General features: G+C 44.2%; 1 protein-coding gene across 1 annotated transcript in view; it reads right to left on the reverse strand.

Annotated features, from left to right (window-relative positions):
* PAH (phenylalanine hydroxylase) overlaps positions 1–16,081 on the reverse strand; it is a 41,255-nt gene extending 25,174 nt beyond the window's left edge. The window contains exons 1-3 of the mRNA XM_061444997.1: positions 15,891–16,081; positions 11,889–11,996; positions 683–866 (exon numbers count right to left, since the gene is read on the reverse strand). Coding sequence (XP_061300981.1) covers positions 683–866; positions 11,889–11,996; positions 15,891–15,932 — 334 coding nt within the window. The 5' untranslated portion in view covers positions 15,933–16,081. The remainder of the gene's footprint in view (positions 1–682; positions 867–11,888; positions 11,997–15,890) is intronic.
* Positions 16,082–16,446: the final 365 nt, after the last annotated feature.

The raw sequence follows: 16,446 nt of genomic DNA on the forward strand, positions 1-16,446 counted from the left end.
AAGTGTACAAGCCCTGCAGTGACTTTTATTGCTCAGTGGTCCAAAGGCTATGGGATGACAGTCAGAGATTCAGTGAACATGTCATTGGGCTTGATAAGCTAATGTATCTGCATTAAACATGGTGGTATGGATCCCACCTGCACCCCTGTTATTCCTTCATATTATAGGTGTGAATCAAGAGCAAAAGTTGCCACCCTACATGACTTGCACAAAGCTGTGTATATAAATGCTGCCTAATTTAAAATAAGGCAGAGACTGGGAGCAGAAAATAGATGTACCTACAACTTCCTGCACTGCTCCTTAGGGATGTACAAGTTGAGCCCTTAGCCTGTAATTCAAATCATTCTTTGATGCCTGGTAACTTCTGCAGGCAGTGTAACAAGCTACCGCAACAATGCTGTATTTAAGAGACTGAGAGTGCTGTCAACCAGACAGATGACAGCATAACACCATAACACCAGTTCCCAGGAGAACTAAGCATGGCAAAAGATGGAGCATGTCAGTTTACATTGAGAGAAAATCTCCAAATGAAAAGTCTTACAACACAGGCAAAATAGCAGAGGTAGGGAAACATAGCCATACAGATCCAAAAGGAACTCCATTGCTACAGGAAAAAGAAGTCAATATTTACGTGTGATGTAAACATTCCTTGGCAATGTCATCCTTGTTACTGTATCCTTACCAGTGTCCTTCTTCTTTGTTCGTGAAAGCTCATGGACTGTTGCTCCGATATCATTTCTCAAGGACTTGATGATCTTGTCCAGTGCTGGAACATTCTTGCCTTCCAAATTAATGAAGAATTCATACTCATCTTTGTTGAGTCGGGAAGGCCGGGACTCAATATGGGTCAGGTTTATTCCTTTTTCCTATAAGAAACAGAGATTTTGGTCCCACAGGGTTTGGGGGAAGAAATATGACATAAATACTAGCTAAAATTAATGTGTTAGACTACAGCTCCTCCTATACAATACAAATAACTCAAAAGTAAATTCTTGCCACTGATGGCCATTCTACTGAAGACTTTCACAACAGGGAGGGAGACAAAAAGGAAGAATGAGAAGGATGCGGTATTCCTCCTTGTGCAGAGCACCAACATAAAGACTATGAATGACACAAACCTTTGAAAAAGGTGAAAGTAGGATACAAGTTGTAAATAGACTTTGTATTGTAAATGGTGGCTCCAATACCACAAATACATAATGGGAGCTTGTCTGTGTAAACAAGAACATCTCCTCAGGATCAACTCGGGAAGTAGGCGTTTCACCTGAAGAGAACCCTCTCATGAGAAAATGAACGCTGTATTTATAAGCATCTTGAAAGGAGGTTGGCAAAGCAAGCAGCTGGGCACCCTGTGAGATAAGCTTCTGCCAAGCCACTGCAGAGTCACCTGCAACACCACCTGTGTGGTTTCCAGGGCTGTGAGCAGGTGCTGGGCAGAGATCCAATGCGAAACATGGATCCACACCAAAAAGGCAGCCAAGGGTTTTGCAAATAAAAACACGGGTGTTTTAAATCACAGAATCACAGAGTCGCTGAGGTTGGATGGAGCCTCTGGAGATCACCTAACAGCCTGCTAAGGCAGGGTCTGATAGGGCAGAGTGCTCAGGACTATGTCCAGCTGAGTTTTGAGTATTTCTGCAGATGGAGACTCCGCAGCCTTGCTAGGAAACTGCTCCAGAGTCTGACTACTCTCACAGCAAGGAATTATTTTCTTTAGCACAGACATTCAAATTCCGACCCACCGAATATCTTTCCTGACCAGAAGGGAAGCTCTGAAGAAAGGGATTATTGGCAACTATAGCCTTGATGTCCATGGCCAGTGGGTACCCAACCTCAGGAATGCCACCATGTCAATGTGTAAAGCAACATGTAGCCAAAAATCCTATTTTTTCCAGTCACATAAATGCAACTCCAGGAAAATCTGCCTCAGATTAGCTGAACTCAAATGCTTTCTGGAGCACTGTAGCTTGAATATGAAAATATTGTTTTCTTCTTTTTTTGAGAAAGACCTTTTAAACAGATTTTGGTTGGTGCTGACTTTACCATCTGACCTGTCAGGCTTACACTGGAGCGGCGGCCACAGCACATCATGGCCAGGTCTGGGCTTCTGTCCCTTGGGAGGGATAGACAAACCCCTGGAGGAAGTTTTGGCTTGAGGATCAAGCACAGAGGATTCGGAGGAGCTGACATGCAGTGCTCAGCAGCCCTGGAGCAGCTTTTGTTTTGCTGCTTTCAGGTTTAAGACCCCAAACTACGTGGGGTGGAATGATGGCCCTGGTGATATCAGTGTCAAACCCCCTGCTGCAGTGGGGTCAGAATTTAATCCACGAAAAAACGCTGCCAGGATCTACTTGTGACCTACAGGGAAGAAAGAGGGAAGCTTTCTTTTCTGTGCCTCCCTCCAGTCTGAGCTTCTCAAGACCCTTAAGGTTTTCTTTGCTCCTCTCAGTGCTTGCACAGCGCAGGGGGGCATCTGGCCATCAGCGGCAAAGACCTCATTCACTCCACCACAAAAGGCAGTTTATTACTTTGTAGGAACCAGCATGCATGTCATTCCTCTGTTTCCTGAGTGTCGCACGCTACAGATGTACTTAAATTGTTTGGCTATATACCAACACAACAAGTTGAAAAGGTCAAAAGCGCATTCGTCAACTGCTGCTCTTGAGAGATGCTGTCCTTGTGGGGCCGTCTGTGGGAGAGAATGGCCGCCACTGTCCAGGGCCCCAAGGACAATTTGTTTTAGGCCTCCAAAGCCCCATTTCACAAACAGGCCTCCCATTGTACCCTCTGCTCGGTGAGGAGCTGGGAGGTAGGGCAGCCTGGAGCTGGAAGTCCGGATAATTCAGGGGTGGAAAGCTATTGACAAAGAGCAGGCGCAGGGGGCTGCCAGCCCCTTTGCCATGGCCACAACATGGAGAGCAGTGTGGCAATGTGTACCCAGGGCACAGAGCTGCTCGGCTGCTCTGTGCAGCCGCACACAGAGCTGGAGAGTGGGTGTAAAACCTCTTCCTGCCAAAGGCTCTGCTCAGGCACACTGAGGTACTGCTTTACCTTCATGTCGCACTGATGTGTCAGGGTATTTTGTTCTGCCTCTGTGTGGATGCATGTGGGAATGGGGTCCCAGATCCTGACCGGGCTTTCTAGATCTTGCAGGGGCTGTGATAAGTATTCAAGGCCAGGTTGAATGGGGCTTTGTGCAACGTGGTCTAGTGGAAGGTGCCTGCACCTATGGCAGGGGGGTTGGAACTGGATGATCTGTAAGGTCCCTTCTAACACAAACCATTCTGCAATTCTGTGATTCTGTAACATGGACCTCTGTTCAGTAGCAGTTATCCCCTCCTTCCCCCCCCTACCCACAAGTGTTTATCCCTGCCTTAGCATCTCTACCCCATAGATTGTGTAGCTGTTTGAGTCTGATACTTCAATTATGTCCTTTTTTTTTTTTGGCTTTTCCATTGTATCCGCTCTTCAACCTGTCTCAGCAGGCAGCTGCGTGAACAGCAGTGCCCACCAAATGGAGGGAATGATGCAGGGGTTGGGAATGAAGAGACAGGCTGCAGTGTTGGCACATAGCACGCTTAAGGCAGCAGGAGCATCAATGCCTCCTGAACTATCACTACAATCTAAGAGAGTGAGGAAAAGGGAAAAAACAGAAGAGCTCACAGAGAGAGTCATCTCCCTTCTTACACCTGAGGAAAGCAGAACAGCTTCCTGCAGAGTGAGAAGAGATCCTTCTTTTCTCTCTTCTGTTTGAGGGATGCCTGCAGCTCAGCAATGCGCAGAGCTAACCCTGTTAGAGTTACCTCTTTGTGCCAAGGCTTTGGGACCTCACAGCAGAGAAGCTGAAGGGAGAACCCTTCTGGTGTCTATTTTCAAACTAAGAATCCAGCAGCATCCATCCAAATCCCTGAACTGGTGCTCCTGGAGAGCATGTTCTCATATGCTATGCATTGATACTAAGCCACCGATTTCAAAATATTTACAGAGACTGTTACTAGAGTTGTTTAACAAAGCTCAATTTCATTCTAGTCCAACTACTCCATCTAGTGTTTAATCTTCATCGTTTCACATTGTTCAAAATATTCTTGTATCCTCTGCATCTTGCAATCGCACCAGGTTTCTCACAGTAGTTGATACTTAAAGTTCCAACTTCTGGAGACAAATGGTTACCTGAGAAAGGAGAATGGGGACATTGTTTTGTCTAGTTACTTATTTTGAGCAGTTTTCAATCTCTGCGTTTTTTAGTAGAGCTTGAAATCTTGACAACAGATGCCCTCAAAAGACAATTAATAAAAGTTCTGTATTTATTTTATGCAACTTCATGATTTCTGAGCTATTTTTTGTTGATGGAACCTAGCTCTTAGCTTTCTAACTGGTTTTGGAAGATCTGGGCTGTCACATGTTTGAGGCTGGATTCACACAAAAACGATTAGTATTCGTCTCTCCTGCCTTTCCTATTTTAGACCTCATACGAATCAGATCAGCCCATGCCTTGAGATTAGAAGTGCCTTTGCTGAATTCACCCCATGGCTCACTGCAGCTGCAAAGAACTTGGAACAGGTCGGTGCTTCCCTACTGACCCATTGGAGAGATCCCAGAGTAGGGCCACAAAGATGGCTGGAGCACTTCTCATATGGAAAGAGGCTGAGCTTGTTGGTCTTGTTCAGCCTGAAGAAGAGAAGGTTCAGGGGAAACCTTATAATGTCTTCTAATACCTAAAGGGGGCCTATGAGAAATCTGGAGAAGGACTTTTTATAAGGGCCTGTAGTGATAGGACAAGGGGGGATGGCTTTAAACTGAAAAAGGACAGATTTAGGTTAGACATTAGGAAGAAGTTCTTCACTATGAGGGTGCTGAGGCACTGGCACAGGTTGCCCAGAGAAGCTGTGGCTGCCTCATCCCCAGAAGTGTTCAAGGCCAGGTTGGACGGGGCTTTGAGCAACCTGATCTAGTGAATGGTGTCCCCGCTCATGGCAGGGAGGTTGAAACTGGATGACTTTTAAGGTCCGTTCCAACACAAACCATTCTACGTTCCTCCTCAGGCTTATGACCAGAATACAGGTTGAAGTCTCTCCTGCAAGGATACATCATATCATACAACCATGTATCTGCTGGAGCGCTCCTGTATTTGTAGAGCAAGGGTGGCTGTCCACCTTGCATTTATGTCAAAACAGTGTACTAGGCCATTTCTAATTTAATTTTTAGCAAGTATTAACAATTCAGAACAGATTTTTGCCTTGAGGACTAACAACTAATGGAAATCACAGGGGTACAGTATTGCCAAATGCCTTGAAGTTAGCAGAAGCCACTCCAAATTTCTTGCTTTTTTTCTTAAAATCTCCACTCCTGGGGGGGGGGGGAGGGGGGGAAATCTCAGCTTTCATGATTTGAAATCCAAGTTAATTGTATCTCTATCATTCTCCATTAGACAAAGTCCCAAGATATGTTTTCAGAGCTCAAAAACCAAGTTAGAACTAAGTCCATTTCATGTAAGTCATGATTTTTGCATGTCAGGTGTTAGCAATACAGATTGCAATTTACAACAGAGGCAATGGTGGATGCAGGAGGAGATTGCCCATCTCCCTGCCTGCCTTACCCACATTACTGGATCTCAGCCTTGGCTCCCTCTCACAGGCTGTGAAGCAGCTACAGCCCCTTCCCCGTGTTATTCCAGTTATGGCATCCTGACTGAATATCTCCCACACTGCAGCGGCCCCACACCAGCAGGATCAAACCAACCAAACCAAACAGTACACTTCAGTCTTGCAGAGGTCACTGTGAAGAGAATTTGGTCCCACCCTCAAAGAGTTTAATGGCCTGGTCATTGGTAAAGAAAAGTTATGTTTTCACAGCTCCATGGGGAAAATTTCAATGGGGATGGATACTTTCTGGGAATGTTATGAGCTACTACTTCCCATGGTGTTCATATGTCTTTCTCTTTATTCATTACTAAATGCCCCTGCATATGGTTGCTAAAACTAAGTACAGCTGGGAAATCCATCTGCAGCTTGTTTTCATGGCTGCTGTCATTAAGTTTTGCTTCATCAGGAGACCCCACATTGTTAGCAGATGAAGAACAGTCGGCAGCACTATGGTGCCACTAATCAACATTAAGTGAGAACTTGGATGAAATCTCCCAAAACAAGGATTTACTTGCACTTTCCTGACACCAAAGGAAAAAAGAAAAAGTGATGTGTCCTGTGTTCTTTTAACCCTTGCCATGGCCTAGTTCAGGGCTTCCCAAAGGAGAACGCTTTTAGAAGCACAAGTAAAAACTCAGTGCCCAATTTCCACAAGGGATCAGGGGAGTCAGGAAGTTAACAAGATATGCCTTCAGCTGTGGTTTCCCAAAGTGAAGGCAAAGGCAGGTGTCTGGGTCATCTTTACTGCCCAACAATCTGCTTCTCAGCTGAAGACAGTCCTTCCTTATCTTTTCCTTTACATCTGCTGGGGTATTCCTTGCATGATAAACTCACAGAGGCAAAAGAACCCACAGCTGGCTCCTGACAGCAAACAGCTCCAGAGGGCAGCTGGCCCTGGAGCAGCCCCTGGTGTCCATCACTCTGCACTTCTGCTCCAACTCTGAAGTTTGGTATGAGGCATTATGCACAAGCTAGCCACAAAACACATGGACAAATCAAAAAGCATATGTGACAGTATCTGGCACTGCTCAGGCACCTAGCAAGAGGGCACTCCTCTCTTTAAACTTGTGTTGGTTTACTAGATCAAGGAGTCCTGCTTTCCTGGCCCTGGAAAGAGGAAAGGACAGACGAAGGACACAGATTTGAAGCAATGAGTTCAGGTGTAATTAAATTATTGTAGCTGTGCATACACATAATCTAATGAAAAAAAAAACAAGTCTCTTGGTAGAGGTATGCCTGGCCTGTTCACCTATCACTGCAGACACCGCCTACACACCCCCTGGCCAAAGCAACTGCTCACTTCTCCCAATTTGGAAATAACCCAGAACACTGCAGAGCCAATTCTTTCCCAAGGGGCAAAAATATAAGAGTCACTTCAGCCTTTCTGTTGAATGAATTTTGCTCCTAAACAGAAGAAGAGCACAGTCACCTTTGCTGGCTCTGAAAGTGCAGGGTCTCATTTAGTCCAGCCTGTTACTCCCACCCAGTCCTCCTGTAGAACAGTAGCTTCCTTCCACTGAGCATTAACTTTGGGAGCAAGAGTACGACTCAGTGCAAACTGATGGGGCTGCTTTTGAGCTAGAGTCCTACCCACTGTAAGAAAATCACTGACTGCTGGACCTTGTACTGAAGTTTTGCTCTGTATTTGGGAAGGTCATTTCAGTGAAGATGGAAGGGTCCTCTCAGAGAACTGGTTGGGCAAACTTGTAACGTATACCAACCCAATGTTTTCCACATGCTACAGCTGACATGTCTTCTACTACTTGTAAGTAGCTCAGGAAAAGAACTAAGGAGAAGATTGATTTATTAAAAAATCCACGTGGAAAAAATTCAATCAGAACTGAGGGCTATCCTTTTACATATTGAAGTGTATAGTTCTGATATTTTTAATGATTAACTTAACTTTGGAAATGCAAACCTTGGGAAGGCAAAGTTTTTCTTTTTTTTCACTTTTTTTTTCCTGCAAAATGGACTTTATTATTGTTGATGTTTTAAAAAGTGTTCTCAATTTCAATAGGCTTTTATCACTACAGAGGAAAATAAACATTCCCATTAAATGTAACACTTGGGTTAGCCCAAAATGATCTGCTTTACGTTTTCAGTTTTGACAAGAAACCTGGAAGATTTCTGTCTTTTTTCTGACCTGGACTGATACTCTGTAACTCTTTGATGTGTCCCCCCCAAAGAGTGAATCAAAAAAGAAACGTAATTGCACAATGACTATTCTGTATTCCTGATTTTAGGCGTGGTATTTTAACTATGTGTGATGTTCTATTTCAGACTAAGGTATTTATTCATGTTTTGGTGTTTTGGTTTCCTACCTAGCATCTTCTATAATAGCACAAGACAAATAAACAGCATATGGCTGCACCAAGCAGTGCCTCAGTGCAGAGCAGGTTCTATTAAAATGAAGTTGGTGTAAAGACTCTGCTGGTGGGTTTATGCTGTCTCTACAGCCACCCTCAAGCCTGCAATGAGGTCAGGGCTGTTGCCCAAGCAGAAACTGTAAGGCAGCTGTATGCACACTAAGACAGATAAAGAATATGGACAAGTAGGCTTTTCAACTGCAAAAATAATTGGGTTTGATAAGCAGAAAGTGAATCTTTACCACATCTTAATATACACACAGAACACCTAGTCTGGAAGCAAAGTAGATTCAGTTTTAACAATCTGCTTATTCCTGAGCATGATAGAGCTGCTGTTGCACTACAGCGCATGTCAGAGTGCAAGTCTGACCTTGTGGGCGCTGCCTCTCTGCCGGGAAGGTGAAGGGTCTGCAGTGATTGTGCTGACAACAGTGGCATAGGGCACCCTGAGTACAGAGAGGTCCAGGAGGAGAAGATTCACGCAGACAGGCAAGGATTTGCAAAATAGAGGGTGGACAAGAGCCAGTGGTCAGAAGAGCTTAGGAGCCTGCTCAGGTCTGGTGTTTGAGGGATCTTCCTTAGTACCGCTTATTGTCACGTGTGAGACTGGGAAAGGACTCTCCTCCCACTCTAAGAGGACGCTGAACCCTTCCATAGGCATCATCTGGGTTTGTTTTCAGAGGTAGAAGTGCTTTCAGCTTAAAAAGACATATATTCAACTTAAAAAGTCTTTCTTTAAACATGTGCCTGTCCTAGAAGCTACAACCCTTCTTCCATGCAGACTGCTTGCTCTTTTTGGACATTGTGCATCGGTCCAACACTGAAATGCATTAGAGAGAATATGAATCAAGAGTGAAAGTAAGAAAAAAGTTGATATACTCAAGTGCATTTTGAACATAATGCTAGTAGACATAAGGAGCTGAGTACCTAGAGGAGATTCTTCAGGAAAAAGAAGCCTTCAAGCTACATCGGAAAAACAACAGTTGTCACTGTACCCACAAACCTGCCTGCAGCTGAGACCTGAACAGAAAAAAAAGAGTTTGGGTCTTTGAGCAAAAAAGCAAACATGAGAGCATGAAGCTCTGTCAACTTCATGTGCAACCTGGAAGGGATGTTTGAGCAGGACAAACAAAATACATTGTAATTCTCTTGTGCTTGATGAGCTGCAAGTCCAGGCTGCAGCACAGCACAGATCCTTTTGGCTTCTGCTTCCCGTGGAGATCAAGCTGTGATGGGGGCTAATGTCTGGCCAAGTTTCACCCCAGCACAGAAGTAGGATGTGGACAGCAGGAGAACGTGGGAGGGAGGACCTGCTTGTGCACCCTGGGCAGGGCCGTAAGAGTGATTGAACAGCTCTCTCAGAGCAACAGAATTTTTTTCTTCAGCTCTTAAACCAAAGAGAAGATGAACCTCCCTGGGTCCACACAGACACCTCCTTTACAGAAAGGCATCCTGGCTGCTGATGGTACCGCAAGATCTATCCGTTCTTTCGGAATCCCCTCAGTTCTCTGTTTTAATCTGGATCTTGCTTCCAGACTCCGTTCCCTGTCTTGAGAGAGGATTTATTTTCAAGACTTTCATATTTACAGCTCTCGTAACCCTCCTTCTCCCCCCCTCATGTCCCAGAGTAGTTTTGTAGATCGGCTACAGAAAAGGCAAAATCCTCAAAGCCAGTGCCTGAGGTCCCTTAATTGCTCTCAAGGATGAACTGGGGGGAGGACACGGTTGAGCTCTTTGTCTGTGTTCTCTGCATTCCCACACGCAAGTGCCCACAGAGAACCCAGCAGCCTCAGCAAGGATCAGAGGGGCTCCAAACACACCACATACGGCCATCAGCACCAGTGGCCATGCAAGGTCTCTTCCTTCCTTCCTGGGGGTCGATGGCTACAGTGCCATGTCTGCTCCAGGGAACAGCCTGATCCTATTTTGTGGCTTCTGTGTTATGCTTTTTCCTACTTTATGTGGTTGTGTGAAGCAATGACTGCCTGAGCAGCTGTGCCCACATCTTCCTTTGCCACCCTTCTGAGACAAAGCCACTGCATTTCCGCAGGCCAGCATCAAGCTGGCAACAGAATCCCTGGGGACAAGGCAAGGGGTGTCCTTGCCTGGAGAAGCCCACCCATGGAGAGTCTGAACTAACTCCTGTAGCTAATCTGCATCACACTGCTGACTTTATTAAGCAGGGAAAGGGTGCAAGAGAAAAAACCCTTTTGATGTCTCCCTCCTTGCTCCCACGCTTCACCTGCGTGGTGACCTGAGTGTCACCACCTTCCCTCTCTCTGCTGTGGATGCCACTGAGTGCAAAGTCTGTGTCTCTGAGGCTCCATGGTTATGGACCACGTGGGAAAGAGTGGAGGTTCTTTTGGCCCTGCGTGCTCATGAGTCTTACACCACTGTGCACCGGGTGAGGTCTTTTGCACTGAGCAAGAGCAGCCTAATGGCTGCTCTGGTTTATACACCCCAACACTCATGAATTCACTGATGACAGCCCTGAGGAGCTGAAACTGCAGGTCAGGCTTGTACTATTAAATCCTTTTCTTCCAGCCACCTACCTATCTCCCTACTACACTGTAAACAGCATGCAGAACTGATATAAGAGCACCTATGCCAGGTCTCCTTTCAAGCCTTGGTGGTGGGGCAGACTGCAAGTTTGCAAGGAAAGAATTGGCTTCATTGGGGTGGCAAAACACCCGGACACCAGGGCAAGCATCTCTGGCTGAGCCCCTTCCCCTCAGTTGCCATCAGTGTCATTGGGGAAAACTGTGACTCAGATGGTCTAGTTTAGGTACTGCTTTGGGGTGGGAAAAGTCGCATCCAAGAAGCAGCTACTTCTTCCTTTCCTATACTAGCTCTCCTGCATATTTTCCTTTAGACCTAACAGCAATTTGGTTAGTAGACAGCAATGTGTTTAACCAGAGAATATTAACAGCCTCCTTAATTCACTTACAGACATGCACGCCACCAACACGCAGACATTTTGCAGGACTGCTTTACAGTGGTCAGTTCACTGACTTAGACTAGCTGTGCTGTCATTGGTGTTCCCTTCATTTTAATGAATTAAATATGTCCTATAATTAGTTTTCATTTGTACTAATACCACACAAATCTTTCATTTCCTAGTCAGTTCAGTTTACGAATGGAAAGTATGCAGGCCACAACTTTTTACAGTGTTCTACAGAAAGAGCTGTTTTCAGGCACAAGTAGTACATGATGATGTTCAAAGGAAATAAAAAGAAATCAAGAAATCACAAAACCAATAGAAGAGTGTATTTGCTTGGGAGCATAGAGTACACAGCTCTGTGTTGCAACACAACCTGAATTGCAAGGATTTCGTGCTTTTTAAACACCGTCCATGTCATCTGGGAAATATTTCTGCAATAATAAAAAGGCACACAGTGTTCTGAAAGGTAAATGGCTCCTTGTTTCTCCAAAAGCTTTCCCAGTCAAGCAGTACAAGTTGCTGCATCCCTTTTTGGTGTGAAAAAAGTGCTGTTGTTTTGATGCTGTTTTGTAGGTACCCAGTACTGCCTCCATAGAGGTACCACTGGTGGGAGATGGTGGGCTTATTTAGATCAGATTCACTGAAATGGAAAAGCGCTAAGAGGACAATAGCTGCTCCCATAGAAATACTTCATGCAACATGTACACTATGGGTCACACAGCTCACATGCAGGTTATACTTGCCTTCATATACATATACATACACATACACAAATGTCAATCTCAGATTATTGCCCAATTCACTTCTACTCTTACTCAAGCAGTTACAATGGACTATTTCCTTCTTAAATGGAGAAAATGCATTTTTTTCCATCCTCACGTCAGTTAAGGTAGAGATTTTAATTTAAACATTTGAGATCTCCTGAAGGAAAATACTTACCTCAAATGTGCGCAAAACTTTAGCCAATGCCCCAACTTCTTCTTTCAGAGAGAAAATCAAAGATATCACACCATTTTTATTTGAGGACTCTTCAATGTACATAGATTCCTGAAAGAAAAGAGAGCAAACAAACAAAGTTTTACATTCACCGTAGGAGTCAGTTTTGCTTTGCTCTGTTTCCTTTTTGCACAGCATCAGCAACAGAAAGAGGGTATAAAGTTGCTTTAAGTGGAAATCAAGGCAATTGTTGTTGCCAGAAGTAGAGTAGCTTTGGGGCTGCTCTAATTTATGATGGTAGAGACAAAAAAAAAAACCTTCTTTCAAACTAGGAGCCATGTGGGAGCAAAGTAGTCAAAAAGGACATGAAAATAATATCATCTCTGCCTTGCTTCACCTCTCAAATGTATCAAAACCAAGGATGACTTCAAACATTACTGTACTTTGGCTTCAGCTGCAGTGCAAAGACCTTCCCTCGGGCTTTTTTTCCATTAACACTCAGGATTAAGCAGAAGGATGGAGATGAGCTCTGTGCACAGATGTGGACCATGATCTATGTTTCCCTTCAGTTCTGCTTGTACCCTTCCAGGCAGCATCAGGAGATGTGGTATTCACAAGAGGGGTATGGAAAGTGGTTTAAAACCAAAACAACAACAACAAACAAGCAAAAAGAATAGGCAAAAATGTTGGAGCAAATGTTTAGATATTTCCTAAATTCCACAGTGAGTAGAGACTTGGGGCAAGACATGTTTTCATTTATGCTTTTTCTCTTTCTTGTACTGATTTTCTCTGCAAATTCCAAAGGCAATTTCTACTATTCCCAAGCAATGCGAATGTTTATTTTAATTATTTTCATGGTTCTCATTACCAGAATGCCTTGATATTTCTCACTACATGTGTTTCTTTTCACAAAAGCCCTATAAAGTATGAAGGAGCTATTTCATCACTTCAGAAACAGGAAACTGAGTCCTGGAGTGGGCCCAGATGTTGAGAATTATCTGGGTACCTGACATGGCAGGTAAGTGCCTGGTAAGATTTCTAGAATAGCTTAATTTTCCTGAAGACAGTAAATTGGATGCACAACCAATACAAATGTTTGGAAGTCACATTAATACCCTATTTGTTGGAGGTGGGGGTGTTGTGCTAACAGCTACTGGCCTAGGGCAAATTGCCCCTGGTTGGTATTTCAAAGACCACACTGGACAACTGCAACAAACACAGGTCATGGACCAAAACTTGACTCAAGGCATCCACTCAATTTTTCTTTATGCATTTGAAGTTCTGTATTTTCACTCAAAGCCTGTCTTTATGATAGCTATTGCTTAATTTAAAATATAAATCAGAGTATAATGAATCTCAGTTCCCAAATACTGTCCTTAGAAAAGACAGTCTTTGTAGCAGACAAATTAACAACCAAATCCAGCTGCCCTGAAGCCATACAGTTCTTGGTGGGACTACATTTTCTGAAGCAGAAAAATAAGGAATTGTCTTCTTTTGTAAAGTAGATAATTACTGATTATTCAGGCTGTCTGTGAGGCTGCTGCTTACCTGAGAATTCACTGTCAGAGACTGGCAACAGATTTTTCTATCTGGCTTTATTTCCAGAGGCTGCAAAGGTTATCCAAATGTTTTCTACCTTTATGGGAAACACCTAGTGGGAACTGTAGTAGAAATACTGGTTTTATGCACCAAAGGGAAGATTGTCATCTGTTCAACTGTGATGTTTCCCACAGCATCCCAGTGTCTCCTGGGTCCTCACACAGACAGGGAGTTGGCCCAGCTCTTACATGATGGGAACCAAGAGGAAAAGCAGCCAGGAGCAACGTGGCAGCTGGCTAATGAAATCCATTTACACCTCAAGCAATTTCATTGTAAGGGAAAATGAGGACAGGAGTCTGTCAAAAGGCAAACCAAATGAGGGCCTCAGAAATTTTATGATAGTGTAACCAAAATGCATCTGAAATGCCATCTATGTGTGGCTTTGACTTTCTGTTTTCTCACCACAGCCAAAACTGATCTTAAGGACAGAACTGTGTCTGCCCAATAGACTGAGAATTTGGTTTTCATGGTCTGCACCGGAATTGTTCTAAAAACATTGCAGTTATGTATTTAAAATACTCTTGCCAATACATGAAGTGAGAATCAACTTCTATGGCATGTTGACATGAATCTGTGTGACGAAGAAAGAATTTGTGGTTTAGACACCTGCAGGAGATATAACGGAAGGTTCAAGTCCTGCAAGGTAATTCTGATGTTACTTTATACCATGAGATGACCCAAAAATGCCTTAAAAATCTTCTTTCCAACCCAGATAGATTTTCATTGGTCACTAGCCTTGATTATCAGCCTCTTTCAATCTGTTGTCACTCATTTTCCCACTCTTGTAAATCAATTTAAGCTGATGCTTAAATTAAGACACATTGCAGTAGGAAGAAGGCACTAATCATGCTAACAGAGTGATACTTGCTTAACATCTTGCACATCTGTATATGCACTCACTTCACTTGAAGTCTTTGTACAAATGTTAGTTCCAGCATAAGTCAGTCCAGAGAGATGACAGCTTTCATTAGAAGGGGAAAAAAAGAGTAAAATGATTGTTTTCCTGGTACCCAGTTGTTATCAATAGAAATGGAGGCAGTATATAACAGTACACACTGGGGACAACATACGTTGACACATAAACTGGAGGTAATAAACACCAGTGTACACACAGGCACTCACATTCATTGGTGAGCTTTTTGTAGTACCTATGCATAGTTTTAACTGTTGATCACAGTTTAACCATTCTCAATTCTAATTTATTTCTTTTCAACATATAGAGAGGAATTGCAACTCTGGGGGTAGTTCTACTTGTCTACTACAATCTCAAAGACAGGTGATGTGCAGATGTAAGGATGTGTTTACCTGAGCACAATGTAAATCTGTATTTTTTAGTTAACCACTTCACAAGTAGATTGATATTGCCTTTCCAACACGTGCAGTATTGGAGGTCAATAACACAGACTTGTCAGCCTTCCAATCCATCTCTGAGCTGGTGAGATAAAGCCACTCAGAGTGAATTCCAACACTATTAAAGCCTGAGGAAATTTTCCTTGAAGTTCAAAGAAAATGATATTCCTAAGTTACTTCTGGAAATGAAACTAGTTCCCAAATCAGATTTCTTAGGGCATTTAGATGCTCAGCTCCACTAGATGTCATTGGGACCAAGCAGTTACACAACTTGGTAAAAGAGTAAGGTGGGACCCTAGAGAGCTGTTGTTAGAGTTCAGCCGTAGCACACCAAGTAGTACAAAAAAAAGCTTCCTTGGCAGCTCTGCTCTTTAAAAAGCTCATATAAATTAAAGCCCTTTTTTGCACGTCTTCTGCAGCTTGTCTCTGGCTTCAGCAGCATTGCATAGGATACATACACACAGAATTTGATCTTAATAATTAACCATGCTGGCCTCAGGTTACATCACTTGCCCCTGTATTAACTGTACTGCCTGTAATCGAAAGGCATGGGCTTCAGGACTTTCCCGTATTTCCCAAAAGCAGAGAGATCAAAGTCAGTCAGTAAACATAAAAAAAAAAAGGGTTGTCAGAGTCCCAGAATTTAACAAATATCTCCACTAGAAGAGCAGGTAACTTCAGCTGCTTTCCTTTAACAGAAGACACCTTTCTTTCATCACACAGGTTTAAGACCCCTAAATTAGTTGTTGGTCTTTTCTGCTGCTTCTCCTTCCCTTTGCCATATATGCAAGGATGCTGTTGCAATGCTCATTTTCATTCTCACTGCACTTTTGTGAGCACAATTAACAACAGACAAACATGGGGACTGCCAAAAGGAAAACAGTGGCAACCAGGCACCGCAAAGCATCAGGACAGCAGCATTATTTCCTCCTACCTAGGGTCACACTGCCTCTCAGAGAGTGGGGGACAAGATTTGCAAGCAAGCAGGGGGGAGGCAGGAGGAAGGCAGCCACGGCTTCCCCTACAAAGAGCAGGCACACAGACCCCACCACTTACCTGGAAAGGGTCACCATTCATTTTGCAGTGCTGTGCGTCCATGTTGCAGAGGCAGTGGTGCCCACTCAGAGAGGCCCCTTTGTCGCTGCAGGTGAAGCCTTCTGACCTTACTACAGTGGCCAGAGCTCTGTGCAAAGGTATTTAAAGTGGAGCAAGCAAGGCAAAGCCATCCCTTTCCCCCCCCTCTCCCCAGCTCCCTCCTCTGGACACGGTGCCAAGGGGGCGTTCTCCCTGCACGCCCCCCACCCACCCACCCCTGGCACATCAGCAAGCTGCCAGGCTTGCTCACCGGCCAGCCCCTGTGAGTTCCACCCCAGTGCATAGCAGCTCTCCAGCATGTTTCTATCTGTGCCCAATGCAGACGAGCGGCGTGCTTTGAATTAACAGCCGTCCTCCTGATCAACATCAGATGCTGTTTTCGGTTTTTCATGTCAACACATCGCCTTTGGTTCAACCTCTCCCCCCCGCCCTCCCCGGTCCATTCCTACTGCTGCATGTGTGTTCAGCTTCAGGTGGATTCCCATCATGGCTTACTCCACGTGAGCAGAGATCAGAT

The sequence above is a fragment of the Pezoporus flaviventris genome, unplaced genomic scaffold (assembly GCF_033815535.1).
Source record: "Pezoporus flaviventris isolate CSIRO_AGI_PZ_B2104156 unplaced genomic scaffold, CSIRO_AGI_Pfla_v1 ptg000002l, whole genome shotgun sequence".
Lineage (NCBI taxonomy): Eukaryota > Metazoa > Chordata > Aves > Psittaciformes > Psittacidae > Pezoporus > Pezoporus flaviventris.